General features: G+C 45.8%; 2 protein-coding genes across 3 annotated transcripts in view; both read right to left on the bottom strand.

Annotated features, from left to right (window-relative positions):
* Positions 1-6,384, bottom strand: part of LOC134019280 (E3 ubiquitin-protein ligase RNF123) — an 84,899-nt gene extending 78,515 nt beyond the window's left edge. Inside the window, exons 1-3 of the mRNA XM_062460031.1 lie at positions 6,198-6,384; positions 5,037-5,174; positions 4,128-4,215 (exon numbers count right to left, since the gene is read on the bottom strand). Coding sequence (XP_062316015.1) covers positions 4,128-4,215; positions 5,037-5,118 — 170 coding nt within the window. The 5' untranslated portion in view covers positions 5,119-5,174; positions 6,198-6,384. The remainder of the gene's footprint in view (positions 1-4,127; positions 4,216-5,036; positions 5,175-6,197) is intronic.
* A 144-nt stretch (positions 6,385-6,528) lies between these two features.
* terf2ip (telomeric repeat binding factor 2, interacting protein) lies at positions 6,529-10,771 on the bottom strand. 2 transcript variants are annotated; one of them, XM_062471018.1, is made up of 5 exons: positions 10,642-10,771; positions 9,421-10,104; positions 8,743-9,360; positions 8,131-8,255; positions 6,529-7,526 (listed from the first exon to the last, which is right to left on the bottom strand). In XM_062471018.1, the coding sequence occupies exons 2-5, from the start codon at positions 10,085-10,087 to the stop codon at positions 6,906-6,908; spliced, it is 2,031 nt and encodes a 676-aa protein (XP_062327002.1). In that variant the 5' UTR covers positions 10,088-10,104; positions 10,642-10,771; the 3' UTR covers positions 6,529-6,905. The 2 variants fall into 2 exon arrangements, with proteins under 2 accessions (XP_062327002.1, XP_062326991.1); XM_062471007.1 differs by having other exon boundaries at positions 8,743-10,104.
* Positions 10,772-14,927: the final 4,156 nt, after the last annotated feature.

The following is a 14,927-nucleotide window of genomic DNA, read 5'->3' on the forward strand; positions in this document are numbered from 1 at the left end:
GGATCGTGACTTTTGCTCTGTAACGGTAAGATATCTGCAGTCATCCAATTTATCTGCTAGTAATCCGTGTGCGTACTTATGTTTTACTTGTGCAGTTAATACCGTACTATATTATTTTGAATAATCAAATCCAGTAAATCCGTCATGATACCAAACATTTTCGTCTAGTTTGATAGCTAGCTCTAAGTCTCACATGGTCGATGCTAGAACCTTCAGATAGGGTGGCTAATTTGCGGCTGGCGTCAGTAAAATAGGAACATAGAGTATGTTGCCTGAGCTAGAGACTCGTAGCAAGTACTGTTCACATTATATATACAAATGTGTAGGTTTTCCCGGCTCCAAATTTAGGATTAACTATTAGCTAACTCAGCTGTGGGTCAGGCGAATGCAAATGCTATTTTTATAGATAAGTATTAACATTGGAGTGAACTAGTGTTGCACAGTAAACCTGTACTAAAGAGACACTTGCATACCTTCAGTGTTCTTATGCATACATAGGAGACAATCACTGCAAAAGAGCTGCAGTTCCTGTGCAGACAGGAGAACCTAGCAGAACGCCATCTCTGTAGCACTCCATCCAGTCCAGAACCCGGGGTCCTGAAGTCTCGACTTTTACGATACTCAAACGATGCGATGTTAATATACCTCTCTGATCTAACGAGTCTGGCTAGCTGTCGTGACCTCTCAGGTGGGCTTTGGCTACGATGGAGAGCTGGAGAGATGGTTGTTCTGCTAGGTTCTCCCGTCTGCACAGGAACTGCATCTCTTTTGCAGTGATTGTTAAGGAGCCTAATGAAGAATCATGGTCATAATTATGTTGGCCCATGCTACACCCCTTCACCAAGTTTCAGATATCGGTCTGGTAGTTTTTTTTATGTGTTCACACACATACAGACCGACATTCAAACACACACACAGGAGAGAAAACATACATTCTGACCTGCAGCGGTTTTGCCTGGGTAGGTAGGCCTGCACAGTGGATTTATTTACGTTTTTTGTCTATTTTCAGATAAGATAAAGTTTATCCTTGCTAAAGGTAGAAATGATCACCCTGTTGGATTGTTTACAAGCCAAGTGACAAAATGCTGAACCTATTATTAAAGAATTGCATTGTATGTTCTTTTCACCAGGAAATGGCTGAGACGATTTCCTCAGTGCCATAGAGAGAACGACAGTGGGGATCTATGTCGTGAAAGACACTGCCAGCAGTGAACCCTCTGACGTCAGGATAGTCCTCGAGGGTGTGATGGTGCTTCAAGATCTTGAGAGTGTAGCACTTGCTTCTGCAATGTTGTTTGGGCTCTTTTATGCCTTGAACATAGACTGGGTGCCAGCCGAACTTAGCCCCGCCCACAAAAAAATGTGGTCAGGAAGTTGGGTCGCTCGGTTGGGGAAAAACTATGTCCGAACAAGAGCTGTTCGGACCAATCAAATTGTCAGGGCGGGCTTTATACGATGATGGACAGATGATCAACAGAAACGTAATCAACCACGTCACCAAAGAGCGCTTGGGTTGAATTCGTTTTCAACAAACAACATACTACGTTGCTCTGATTGGTTGTAGGTCTATCCAATTGAGCGAAGAGGCATTTTTTTTCAGAGTTCGGTTGAAACACGCCCCATACTCACAGCCCAACGGAGCGGTATCAGACTCATATTCTGACTATAATTGGCCGGGTTTCCCAGATTCGTTAAGAAGCTCTTAACGCTAAGAGCTTCTTAAGAGCGTTCTAAGAACGCTCTAGAACGCTCCTAAGAAGCTCTTAGCGTTAAGAGCTTCTTAACGAATCTGGGAAACCCGGCCATTATGAGTATGACAACGTCAGGCTACCTTGAACATGCAGTACCCTACAAAGCTCCGCTACACGTTAAAGACATTTAAAAAGATCATCATGGAGCTGGATGCAGGTGAACTGTCAAGAAAGGCTCATAGCTGGAAAACAAAGCTATGCCAGTGAAGAGACCTTGGCCCGGTTTCCCAGATTCGTTAAGAAGCTCTTAACGCTAAGAGCTTCTTAGGAGCGTTCTAAGAACGCTCTAGAACGCTCTTAGAACGCTCCTAAGAAGCTCTTGGCGTTAAGAGCTTCTTAACGAATCTGGGAAACCCGGCCCTTATCGTTCTCCCCCCAGTTTATCCTGTAAACCTGCCTATAATGCATTTCAAACAAATAGTCTTTAATAACATATACCTGCTTTTATGCATTTCAAACTAATACGTTTTATTACATTGACAAATACAAATCATATTAAGTTTATTAGTTTGTTTAAATTCAATCTATGTAATGTAAATGAATGGAAATTCTATATGCAATTAAATTACATAAATCTAAAAGATTAGGCTTAAATATTTCTGTGAGTGTACTAAAGAGCTAAACAATATGTAAGATATAAAATAAATAATATGCACACCCAATTAAGTAGAATGGAGTAGAGCCGAGCTTGTGTGTGCCTAAACTGTAGTGCCGTTTGTGACTGTGGCTTGCTAGTGAGCTACCATTATCTTCACTTTTACTAATGCTCTGCTCTTCTCTACTGACTTTTTTCTTCCCAGTGGATTATTACTGCAGTTCCCTGCCTCCCACTTTACCCTGACTCAACCCATGGTTTGAGGGAGAAGCCCCCGGATTTCAGGATCTCTTCACCCCCCTCGGTTATCTTAAGTTGACATATTACATTTGAGAATCAGTCAAGGGACTGATTATTTGCTTTCTATTTTAGTGACACTTGATCTATACGTATGCATTCCATCTAATTGGGTGTTCTCAAGCCTTCGGCTTGATAGTTATTGATATGATATTGATATGATTATGATATTGATAGCATATATAGTTATTATTTTCCCACCCCTAAGGATCCCTCAATATTTGGACTACATGGACAACGTCGGTGTCAGAAGGTTTGTCTTGGTCCTGATTGAGTTGCTTGTATTCGCGCGAACGTTCCGTTTGTTTTGGACAAGTACATTCAGGTGTTGGACAAGTAAAAAATATGTCTAACTTGCCCGAAGGACAAGTGGCCCGAAAAATGAATGTCAACCCCTGAACACATCCTGTCTCTAATGCTCTGACCCTAATCCTAAACACAGTGCATTACTGGACATTAGACAGATCTGATCCTCACAGATTAAATTACCTACACAAGTCCTTCTCTGGAAACAGAACCTACCAATTTTTCACTACCAACAAGCTACTTAATCCAAATTGTGTTTTGAGATTAATTATGTTGAATTAGCCCTACTGGCCTGTCAGTTAGCTGCCCTTTGGTACCACAGTGTCTCAGCCCAGGTCAGAAGGACAGGCCCAGTGTTGCTAGTCTGACTCCTGGTAAACAGCCATGTTTGTTCCCTTGCCGTGTCATCACGGACATCCCCTGCCTTGAGCCAGCAGGGTCTGCATCTCCTGTTTCCTTAGACGCTGGTTTCACACCCTAAACATAGTGTGGGCAGAGTAACCTGAGCTGGGTCTAGCTCTGGGAATGAGGCCGATGGTGCACCATGAAACTCCCACACACACACACATGGGAACAGGCTTTACACACTCACAGACACACCACAGGCCTGCATAGAACCCGACCCAGAGCAGACTAGATGAAACACAGTAAACAGTATTTGTCAACAGTATCCAGACAGGGTCAGCGAACAAAATATCTATGTCTAAGGCACTGTTGCTCAAGTGGATGAACAGCAATATGAAAAGTCATAAAATATCTCTTCAAAATTCCAAGACTCAGTATCTCATGTATACACAGTAAACATGCTGACCAGATGCTACTGAGGGCACTAGTTTGGTACCCTGCTGTTCAGAAGAACAAGACTGATATTGTTCCTATGATGTGCTGCCAGCGGAACACACATTGCCGTGAGATGAGTCTGTTTTGACGTTACCATGTCCAGTAAGAGTACACTCACAGTCTCAAACTCAGGTTTAACATGAACTGAACAGTGTTATGACTTAATGTGATAGTATAGACATCTGTTCAGGGATGAACCTGGATGTGGGGGATCAGGAGGGATTGAGGAGAGGAGAAGGGAGGCGATAGGAGAGGGAAGGAAGGAAAGGAGAGTGGAGGGGAGAGGAAAGGAGAAACAGATGAGAGGAGTAGAAGATGATATAGATAGGGGCCTGTACCTTAGGGAGACCACTGCAGGCCCCTGCCTGCTGCTGGTGGGGAACACACGATGCAGGTAGTCACTCAGCAGCTTCTCATTGATAATACCTGAGGAGAGACCAAGGACGTAAATAATGCAACGAATATTACATTATTGTAATAAAAAAAAACACACCCGCAACTAGTCATGGCAAGACATAGGGCTATACCAGGCAGACTGCCTCAACAGACTGCATGGCCACCAATCATAAACTCCACCATCCCGTTTAGCTGTGGTTGAGGGCTAGGCTAATCCAGCGGCTCTGGGGTAGCTAGACCTGGACTAGACTACTCACCACGCAGGTTAAGCATTAGACTTGTAGCCTACACAAAGTGAGATGCCAGCTGGTTTAGGTGATCTCCTGATGCTTGTAGCCTACGTCCCTGGTTTCTCTGAACACCAGGGCACACCTCAGGCTAGTCTCATCCCCCTGGCTGTCGAGGGCATACCTCAGGCTAGTCTCATCCCCCTGGATGTCCAGGGCATACCTCAGGCTAGTCTCATCCCCCTGGATGTCCAAGGCATACCTCAGGCTAGTTTCATCCCCCTGGATGTCCAGGGCATACCTCAGGCTAGTCTCATCCCCCTGGATGTCCAGGGCACACCTCAGGCTAGTCTCATCCCCCTGGATGTCCAGGGCATACCTCAGGCTAGTCTCATCCCCCTGGATGTCCAAGGCATACCTCAGGCTAGTTTCATCCCCCTGGATGTCCAGGGCACACCTCAGGCTAGTCTCATCCCCCTGGATGTCCAGGGCATACCTCAGGCTAGTTTCATCCCCCTGGATGTCCAGGGCATACCTCAGGCTAGTCTCATCCCCCTGGATGTCCAGGGCATACCTCAGGCTAGTCTCATCCCCCTATATGTCGGGCCTTGCTTCTTTACTCACCGGTGGTTCTGGGTTTGTCCATGTCGGAGGCCAGTCTGTAGTTGCGTCGGGTCAGTGCGGTGCCGCCCCCCTTAGAGCTCATGGTGGCACTCGCTCAGTCTGAGTGGAGAGGACCTGGGGGCCTGGTCCCATGCACAGCTGGGGGACACACAACACACCACACTCAGCAACACTGAGGAACACTTGCTGTAGCCAGGGACAGCATGATGCACTGGAGTCGCATCACTGTGTCTCTTCCGCACACATCTAGGCTTGATGGTGTACAGATGCTTAACATGCTCAGTTATGAACGCGGCGCCCTACTGTTAATTAACCTTTCACAAACCCTAACCAGATGTTACATATCAGCAAATATACCATCTGAAATTATCTATTAGTTTGCCTGCCTGTACCTGCATATAAAATACAAAGGGCTATCTAAAATATACACAATACAACACAATGTGAAACACTTGCACTGATGGAGTGCCTAAATTATCGCATTTGTTAAACTCTGTATCATATAAATATAACGTATTCCATTTAAAAGCTTATACCCGTATGGTGAGTATAGCCTGGTCTCTGTTTAAATTGTGTGTGACTATAATCATTCAGATGCCTGAAACCACACAAGGCAAGTATTGGAAAGTGGAGTTTCATTGATCTTTCGCTGTCTTGCTGTCTACTACAGCCAGAGAAAGATCTGGCTGAGCATTCTGGAAAGCAAGCTAGCTAGTTAACAGCCAAAGCAATCCTAGTGTAGATGGTGCCCCTCAGCGTTGTTGTCACTGGTTCACACACCTGTATTCCTACAGAACATTCACTTCAATGTGATACTGCAACAACTAAATCCTAGTCGGCATGGATAGTGGGATGCGAACGTTAAGCTTGTTAGCTGGCAGCTGGCTTGCCTAGCTACGTTACAGCTGGTAGCTAAAGCGATCTTCTTTCAAAGCATGATCTTCATCAGATATGGCATATTTCTAACTTGCTGCATAACGACCTTGCTAGTCCAGATAGAGCGCATGCAGGACACTGTCTGGTCTGTGTTGATGTCATGATCATAACTAGCTGTGTCTGTGACAGCCATTGCCCTGATGAGCCTCCTCCGCTAGCTAACGCGTACAGCACAGCAGTAGCAAGCTAGCCAACTGGTAAGCTGACTGGTTGCTATAGACTTACCGGTTCAATATTAAACCCTCCGAAAACGAGTCTGTAGTCCGTATTTTAGGTGATCTAAACTAGAATACTATAAATATCACTTAGTAAGGCAAATTTATATTTTGTACATTGAAATTGTACAATAACAATCCTCTTCTTGTCAAATGATTCCAAGTCACGGAGCGTTAACTAGTCCAAAATAGGTCTGTCTGCAAGAACGCGAAGCTGCTGATGGATGTTGCTGCTTTCGCCGTGAAGCGGGTGAGTGGACCACCCCGCCCAACCTCTCAGGGCTGTGAGAACTATTTTTAATTAAAGGACAAGTGAAATCACAGTCATCTTCAAGCATGTTAAAATTGAAGTTTTATTGAATTTACAGTTCGAATAAACATTTTAAAAAATACATAGAAAAGCACAACCAGGAACAAAAAGTGAACTTTTTTTTCGCAACTTAAAATGACATTTAAAACTAAACATGTATAGACAAAATATGGTACAGCACAATATACATTCAATAATCAGTAATCAGAAAGTTAAAACTGTGATGGGTGGACTTGGACATAGTGTCTTGTAAAAATTACACACACACACACTGTCTTCCTCTGCTAGGGTGAATGATAATTAAATGTGAACTTTCCAGTTACTGATTCAATAAACAGCTGTCCAGCACCGCCTTCCTGACACACACCATCCACAAACGCCCTTGCCAACAGCCAATAAGCTATTATTTCACTCCATGTCCAAAAAGGCCAGTCTTCTAGCCACAGCCTTGTCTCCATATTTCAGACGGAGTTCTGAGAGGTCTGCTGATTTGAGGAGTTTGTCGTCACAGCGTTCCCAGATAGTCCCCGCCCCCGTGCCATTGTTCAGGTAGATCAAGGCTGCTGATACGTCCCCGCAGAACTTGATAAGGGCCTTAGTAACGGCCACCAGGTCCTGATTGGTCTCCTCCATCAGCCCTCTGATGCTGTGCTTCGCTTCTTCCACCTGCACCTGAGTGAACGCCACCTCATCCCTGATTGGCTGAGAGCTCTCCACTTCCTGAGACTCGTTATCGAACAGGAACATGTGTGCCGCGGAAGTGGAGGGGACCGGCTCCCTCTGCCCTGGCCCAGGAAAAGGCACCTCCGGAAGGTCCGCCTGGCAGGGACCCTGGGCCTCAGGCCGCTTACCCTTGGGTTTGGGCTGGGGCTGAGGCTGGGGCACTGCAGCAGTTTCAGTATCAGGAGTGTGTGTCTGGGTAATGGAGGCCGGGGCTGAGGCCAGGGCAGGGGTTGGGTTGACTGTCCTTCCTGGCTCTGGAGGAGACGCAGTGCTGCCTACTTCCATATTTAGAGACTCGTCAACCGACTGTGGAGGAGAAATAACAGTCACCAGGCTTCATCCTCAATAATAAACACAATTACTATGATTTGGGACTGTTTTTTGTGTAAATGTTTATTTCAAACTTAAGAATAAGTCTACCATACATCTTCTGAATATGTATGATTTAGAATTAAACAGTACGTGCAGAGATGGGAGGTAACCAAGTACAAAGACGTTTTGAATTTTAGGGGGGGAAGAAATCTTTTTTTTTTTTCAAAAAGTTTACAAAAGTGTTTTATTTATTTTTTACAATTCAAAACAGTGTTTTGAAAAAAAAGTTTAAAGGTTTTCAAAATATTTTCTAGGAACATTTTGAAAGGTAGAACATATATTTTTGATGTGTTTGTATTTTTGATTCTTTGACTCTACTCTGTTTTAGGCTTCTCTGTTTTCCTCTCCTCTCACTGTGTACAAAAATATTTGAGATTTTTTTTTTGAAAGGTTAAAAAAAAAAGAAAAAAAAAAGTTTTTGAATAAACTTTTTGGGGGGTTTTCAAAATATATACAGGAGGAAATACGGGTTAGAGCTGAGACGAGTCCTGAGCTGCACCAGAGATAGAAAACTAAAAGTTGCACCTGCAGATCTTACCTCACCCGAAGACCCGTCATCAAACTCTCTCGATGCCTTCTCAAGAATCCCAAGACTTCTTCTTTTCAGTGTTTTCTTCCTCTGTGGTTCTGTCTGTTTGTGGATGAATGGGACTGCACTCTCTCCTGCCAGACCGAGAACAGAGAACCAAATTATACAGACGTAAATGGAGAGCAGCCCTTCACCAATTTGAGATGGTCGATATTTTCCACTGTAATATCAATATTTGATTTCACGTCTACATGATATGCAGACATACAAAATTAGGGTACAGGGAGGAGAAGGTAACTGATAGTACTCTATGAAGAGGGAGAGAGAGACGGATGATGAACAGGGAGAGAGAGACAGAGAGAGAGATGATGCAGAGAGAGAGAGACAGATGATGAAGAGAGAGAGACAGAGACAGATGATGAAGAGAGAGAGACAGAGAGAGAGATGATGGAGAGAGAGTGAGAGACGGATGATGAAGAGAGACGGTGAGAGAGAGAGACAGATGATGAAGAGAGAGAGACGGTGAGAGAGAGAGACAGATGACGAAGAGAGAGAGACAGATGATGAAGAGAGAGACAGATGATGAAGAGAAAGAGAGATGTCCTTTACATGCTCGTCTACCTGAGGGTCCAGCTTCATCCAGCTCTGGGTTCTCTCCAACAGGCGGACTGGCCGCTCTGGCTCTCTTAGATGCGGGTGTGCTAGAGGACGTCCCTGATCGCCTGCGCTGCTTGGAGGCCTTCCGCTGCCCCTCAGGACTGCTGTCCACTCTCTCTGGCGCCCCCTCTGGCTGGAAGGAGGGAAGTGCCTCTGGGGAGAGCAAGAGGTCTGTTGTGTCTGATGCTGTTGGAGGGAGGTCTTCCTCCGTCAATGTCTTAGGAATGTCAGAGGCTGGCTTTCGGACCTCTGGTTCAGGGGCTGTTTTAGGTTCTGGAACTTCTGGTTCAGAAGACTGGTCTGGTTCTAGAACCTCTGGCTCAGAAGACTGGCCTGGTTCTGGTTCTAGATCTTCTGGCTCAGGGCTGTGGTCTGGTTCTAGAATTTCTGGCTCAGGTGCTTGGCCTGGTTCTGGTTCTAGAACTTCTTCCTCAGAAGACTGGCCTAGTTCTGGTTCTAAAACATCTGGTTCAGAAGACCGGTCCTGCTCTGCTTTTACAGCCTCTGGCTCAAGGTGTCGTTCTGATTCAGAAAGGTCTGGTTCAGACACTGGTTCTGGTTCAGACACAGGTTCAGACACTGGTTCTGGTTCAGACAGGTCTGGTTCAGACAGGTCTGGTTCAGACACTGGTTCTGGTTCAGACTTCGGGTCTAGCTCTGTATTGGAGGTGTACCCGTCTGAATCAGGATCAGGACCTGGAGAGGTAGACTGCTTGTGCGACGGGCTCCGCTGAGGGTATTTCTTCGGAGGGACCGTCTGTCTCTCCACCTCCTCTGCAGCTATGAAACACAGGTACTTCGAATAGCGAGCCTTCATGGACTGCCAGCTGCGATTGATCAGACCCTGCTTCTCCATTTCCTGCCACACCAGGTTACCTCGGGTCTCACCCTTGCGCTTGGACATAAAGTTCAAGATGGCGGAGTCCTCCTCTGACGTGTAGCCCATGCGACCAACACTCCCGCTCCCCTCCCGCTTCTGTTTGGAGGACCTGGTCTGCACGTACTCAGTGAACCTGTAGTCCTCCAACTCCAGCTGCTCGTTTTTCTCCACGCAGTCCCGGATGTACGTGGTTGAAATGTAGAAATGGGCAGTGGACGCCATTGCAGGCGACATGTCCTTGGGGTCAGATAACAGGATGGCGTTGGACTCCTGAGCTCTACACAATATGCCGCCCCCAGCATTGATGATCGGCAGCAGCTCGACCTTGGTGGGGCCCGGTCTGAGGTAGAAGCGCATGGGCTCGCCGATCACGTTCAAGAACAGAACGGGTGATATTGGTGACGACTGGCCATCCCGTCTTGAAGACATCGTCAGACCTGAGAACGCTAGGTAAGTGGATTGGAACAGAACACAAACCATTACATTTAGTCATTACATTAGTTCACAGGTGAATGTAAGATCTGATTATAACAGTTATGACAACGCGTTGCAAGAATATCTGCATTGCTCTAACCCTATCTACATGCCCTAATGATAAGGGATGTTATTTATATATCGAGCCTTTTTTTCAAACACAAGCACGTCAACATGTCATCGGAGCACTCGGGATGCCAGTAGAGATGTCAATGCACTAGGGAGCGGTTTAAAGTAATCATTAGAACAGTAATTTAGCTTACGTTAGTGTAGCTATTTTTATCCGGGTTTATGTTCTTTATACCGTTTTTGTTTCTGGCAAGACAGCATCGACATTACTGTATCATGGCTAGCATTGTACTGTAGCCTACGTAGGCCGACAAGTTAGCCAAGGGATGGAGCTAGAGTTTGCAAACAATCTAGCAACTGTACAGTCATCGGCAGGTAGCTAGCACAGTGCAATACTACCTTCTTGTAAATCTGTACAAAACAATGGCCCAGCTACTTACCGATTTTCAAATGAAAATGGAATCGTCCAACTTCTATCAACCACAACAACTTTCGAATTTCTTAGCCGCGGCGTTTGAATTGCGCATGTCTCTTTTCTTCTTCTGCGTCGTTTCAGGCGGGAGCCATCGCTCTACCGCCGTCTACTGTCTTGTAACGGTGTTATTATTGTATAAAAACCACTAGGTGGAAGGAAAGAGCTGTCTAGTAACGATGCACGCTAGAAAATGTGTTCTAACGTGCTGAAAAGCTTTTAACAAATTGTTCTCAAATCTAATTTAGTCGTAGTTAAACAGGACACACACAGACTACATTACAAGATGTCAGGAATGGTGAGCATATTGTGCTCATCCTTCATTGGTTTGATGTGATGCGTGAGCTCTCTCTCCCTCGTGACACATGCCACCCACATAACTTTCCAATAACAAACCTGGTGTGTATCCATCAGGGTCAGCTGGTCATGCCATCAGGCGTGTGGGCCTGGACTTTACCCTGCAGCTCAACTGCCACCTCAGACACAGTCTGTGCTCTCCTGTCCCATGTTAGTGTTGGTCAACCAGACCCCTGGCTATTACATTACATAACATTTAGCAGACGCTCTTATCCAGAGTGACTTACAGTAAGTACAGGGACATTCCCCCCGAGGCAAGTAGGGTGAAGTGCCTTGCCCAAGGACACAACGTCATTTTTTGGGGGGCACGGCCGGGAATCGAACTGGCAACCTTCAGATTACTAGCCCGATTCCCTAACCTAACCGTTCAGCCACCTGACTCCCTAGAATAGTCTGGTTTCACCTGGCTGGAAGAAAACATTGGCTGGCTGGTTGGTTGCCCCAGTCTCTGTCAGTTCTCCATTGCAGATATTCTTTTGTTTAAACTAGTTTGTTTAAACCTGGTTTTGTACCCTGGCTTTACCCTATCCCAGAATGATCCCAGAACTTTCACAACCAAAAATATGTAACACAGTCAGAACAAGGAAACAAATTCCATCTCTGTTATGCTGCTTTTCCCCCAAAATAACTCCTTAGAAGCAGTGATCATTCATACGTCTTTTTCAGGAAACAGCATCCAGTAATTACGGGTGATGCCATTGCCAGAGAATGTAATATGTTGAATATCTGGGATTTTTCCTGGGACTATGTAAACACAATATGGTTATTGTTAGCCTCTCCGTGTTTCATCAAATAAAGTAAGTATGGCTGAGGAGGTCAAGATCAGGGGCTGAGGCATCTTATCACCTGCAGGCCGACTGCCGTCCAAGAGCTGTGAAAGATAAATAACAATCTGTGCGTGCCTGTGCTGCCCTGGTGTTCTGGCTACATCATAAAAACCCTTTGTATTTTTCCAATCAGCAACACAAAAACACACAGACAGACACAGTTTGCTGACAGGTATTCGATCACACAGCACAAATGGAATTATTCCCCCCCCCTCTGTGAAGAGGAGGTTTGTAGACAGAGGTAGGTGACGGCAGAATGGCCGACCAGAGCCAGAAACTAAAGAGGTCAAGGGTGAACCTTGTGGAACTCCTAATATGACTGTGTTTCAATGTAAAACACACACACAGCCACTCCCTCTCTCGCTCTAGATATGAGCATTCTCTTCCTTAAGTTAACTTTTCTTATAAATACAAAACAGCACTTCTGGCTTGAATGTGTGTTGTGCTCTGAAAGTGTTTGAAATGTAGTTTAACAACTGACAACTTCATTCTCGAGGAGGTAAAGAAAATAGATAATTCGCAACATGATCAGTTATTTTTACACCTCCCCCACACTGAACCTTCTCAAACTTTTGTATGAACCTATACCTCCAACACATAATACCATTAAAGAACACTGCAACTTCTATGTGTTCACACTGTTTACAGGTATTGCTACTGCATAGTTACATGATAGTTAATGTAACCTCAACATAATGAGTTTCCCAGTTAACTTCTTTAAAATTGTTAATTAAACGAGCTGATGTACTCCTGAAATCTTAATGAACACAGCCTGAACATGGTATGGTACTGTATATTGTGTGTTGTGTTTACATTTCGCAGTATAAAAAGAAACAGTACATCTGGAGCTGATGGATGTGCTGTAGAACCTCCAGAACTTCAACATACAACTGCTAACAGATGTGTCTAATTTGAGTTCCCTGGTGGGTGGGCTAGGCTTGGCTGTGCTAGGCTAGGCTATACTGGGCTGGGCTTGGCTGTGCTAGGCTGGGCTGGGCTTGGCGGTGCTAGGCTAGGCTGGGCTGGGCTGGGCTTGGCTGTGCTGTGCTAGGCTAGGCTAGGCTGGGCTGTTCTAGGCTGGGATGGGCTTGGCTGTGCTAGGCTAGGCTGTTCTAGGCTGGGCTAGGCTGGGCTGTTCTAGGCTGGGATGGGCTTGGCTGTGCTAGGCTAGGCTAGGCTGTTCTAGGCTGGGCTGTTCTAGGCTGGGATGGGCTTGGCTGTGCTAGGCTAGGCTAGGCTTGGCTGTGCTAGGCTAGGCTAGGCTAGGCTTGGCTGTGCTGTGAAGACTGGAGAGATAGGCTGCCTATTTAAACAAGATTGCGTATGTATATGTGTGAATATGTCTGTATTGCAGGCAGTGGGTGTGGGTAGAAAAAGAAAATATTTTGTTTTGGCACAGCACACCATTCTTTTATTTGATCAGAAAGGCACTCATACAAGAATTACATCAAGAGGTTCTTAACAATTTTACATGCAAAAGCACAGTCTTATAGTCTTACTTGTATAGACTTACAAATATTTGGAACAGTTCAGGGAATTGTCAGTTAATATCAGTTACAAACTGTCATCAACATCATCATGGCAGAAATAAGCTCTGGGACTTGGAGGATACAGTCGATTGCTGCTTAAAACAAACAACACTCGTGGACAGTATTAGCATCTGTTTATTCCGTCCAATCAGTGGAGGCCATGAAACTGACATCCTGGTGAAGTAGAAGAACATCCAAGACAGTGGTTACAACAGGGCTGAACTCAGTATACTGTAGTTAGAGTTCTCCATTTACAGACAAGCTTTAGAGTATAGAAATAGCATCATGAAAGCAGTATCATAATGTATGATAGGCTAGTTGACAAGATCAACTAATCATGCAGAACAAACCGAGAAAATTAACATTATTTTAGAAGTTAAATATTTTCAACATCAAACATGCATTTGATAATTCCATTCAATTCCAGTTGTTCATCAACGATCTAGAAACCAGGCTAGTGTGAGTAATTGTGTGAGAGTGAGCGGGCTACACAGACATGCATCTCCAGTATCACTCTCACAGAGGCAGAGAACAATCAGGAGGGGACTGGCTCACAAGGAGTCTACTATGTTTGGTATTTCCTATTGGCTGTTGATGAGGGGAGGAGAGGAAAAGAGAAGAGAGGAGAGCAGAGGAGGAGAAAAGAGACGAGAGAGGAGGAGAGAGGAAAAGAGAGGAGAGGAAAAGAGAGGAGAGAGGAAAGAGGAGAGGAAAAGAGAGGAGAGCAGAGGAGAGGAGGAGAGGAGGAAAGCAGAGGAGAGGAGGAGATCAGAGGAGAGGAGGAGAGCAGAGGAGAGGAGGAGTGCAGAGGAGAGGAGGAGTGCAGAGGAGAGAGGAGATCAGAGGAGAGGAGGAGAGCAGAGGAGAGGAGGAGTGCAGAGGAGAGGAGGAGTGCAGAGGAGAGAGGAGATCAGAGGAGAGCAGAGGAGAAGGAGGAGTGCAGAGGAGAGGAGGAGTGCAGAGGAAAGAGGAGATCAGAGGAGAGGAGGAGAGCAGAGGAGATCAGAGGAGAGGAGGAGAGCAGAGGAGAGGAGGAGTGCAGAGGAGAGAGGAGATCAGAGGAGAGGAGGAGAGCAGAGGAGAGAGGAGATCAGAGGAGAGGAGGAGAGCAGAGGAGAGAGGAGATCAGAGGAGAGGAGGAGTGCAGAGGAGATCAGAGGAGAGGAGGAGAGCAGAGGAGGAAGGAGGTCAGTGTGGGCAGGAGCAGGGCTCGTCCAGACTATGTCCACAGCGCCAGCAGCAGAAGTGCTCCTTGTGCCACGTCCGTCCATCCGTGCTCGTGTGCCGGTCCTCAGAGAAACAAGCTGCAGCACAAACAAAGACGCCCACGGTCAACACTCACAACGTTTATTTAGCAGAGAAACGGTATCAACGTGGACCTCTAAACAAATCTTAAGTTCCCAGTAAAAACAATTTAACAAATAAAAACAACAGGGACAAACGGATGTGTTTCTCAGGTCAGGCGATGGTGAAGACAGAGGTGGGCTCAGAGCCCCGGTCTCTCACCTGGTCGCAGCCTGCACAGCGAGGGTGGCTGCTCT

This window comes from Osmerus eperlanus, chromosome 1 (assembly GCF_963692335.1).
Source record: "Osmerus eperlanus chromosome 1, fOsmEpe2.1, whole genome shotgun sequence".
Taxonomy (NCBI): Eukaryota; Metazoa; Chordata; class Actinopteri; order Osmeriformes; family Osmeridae; genus Osmerus; species Osmerus eperlanus.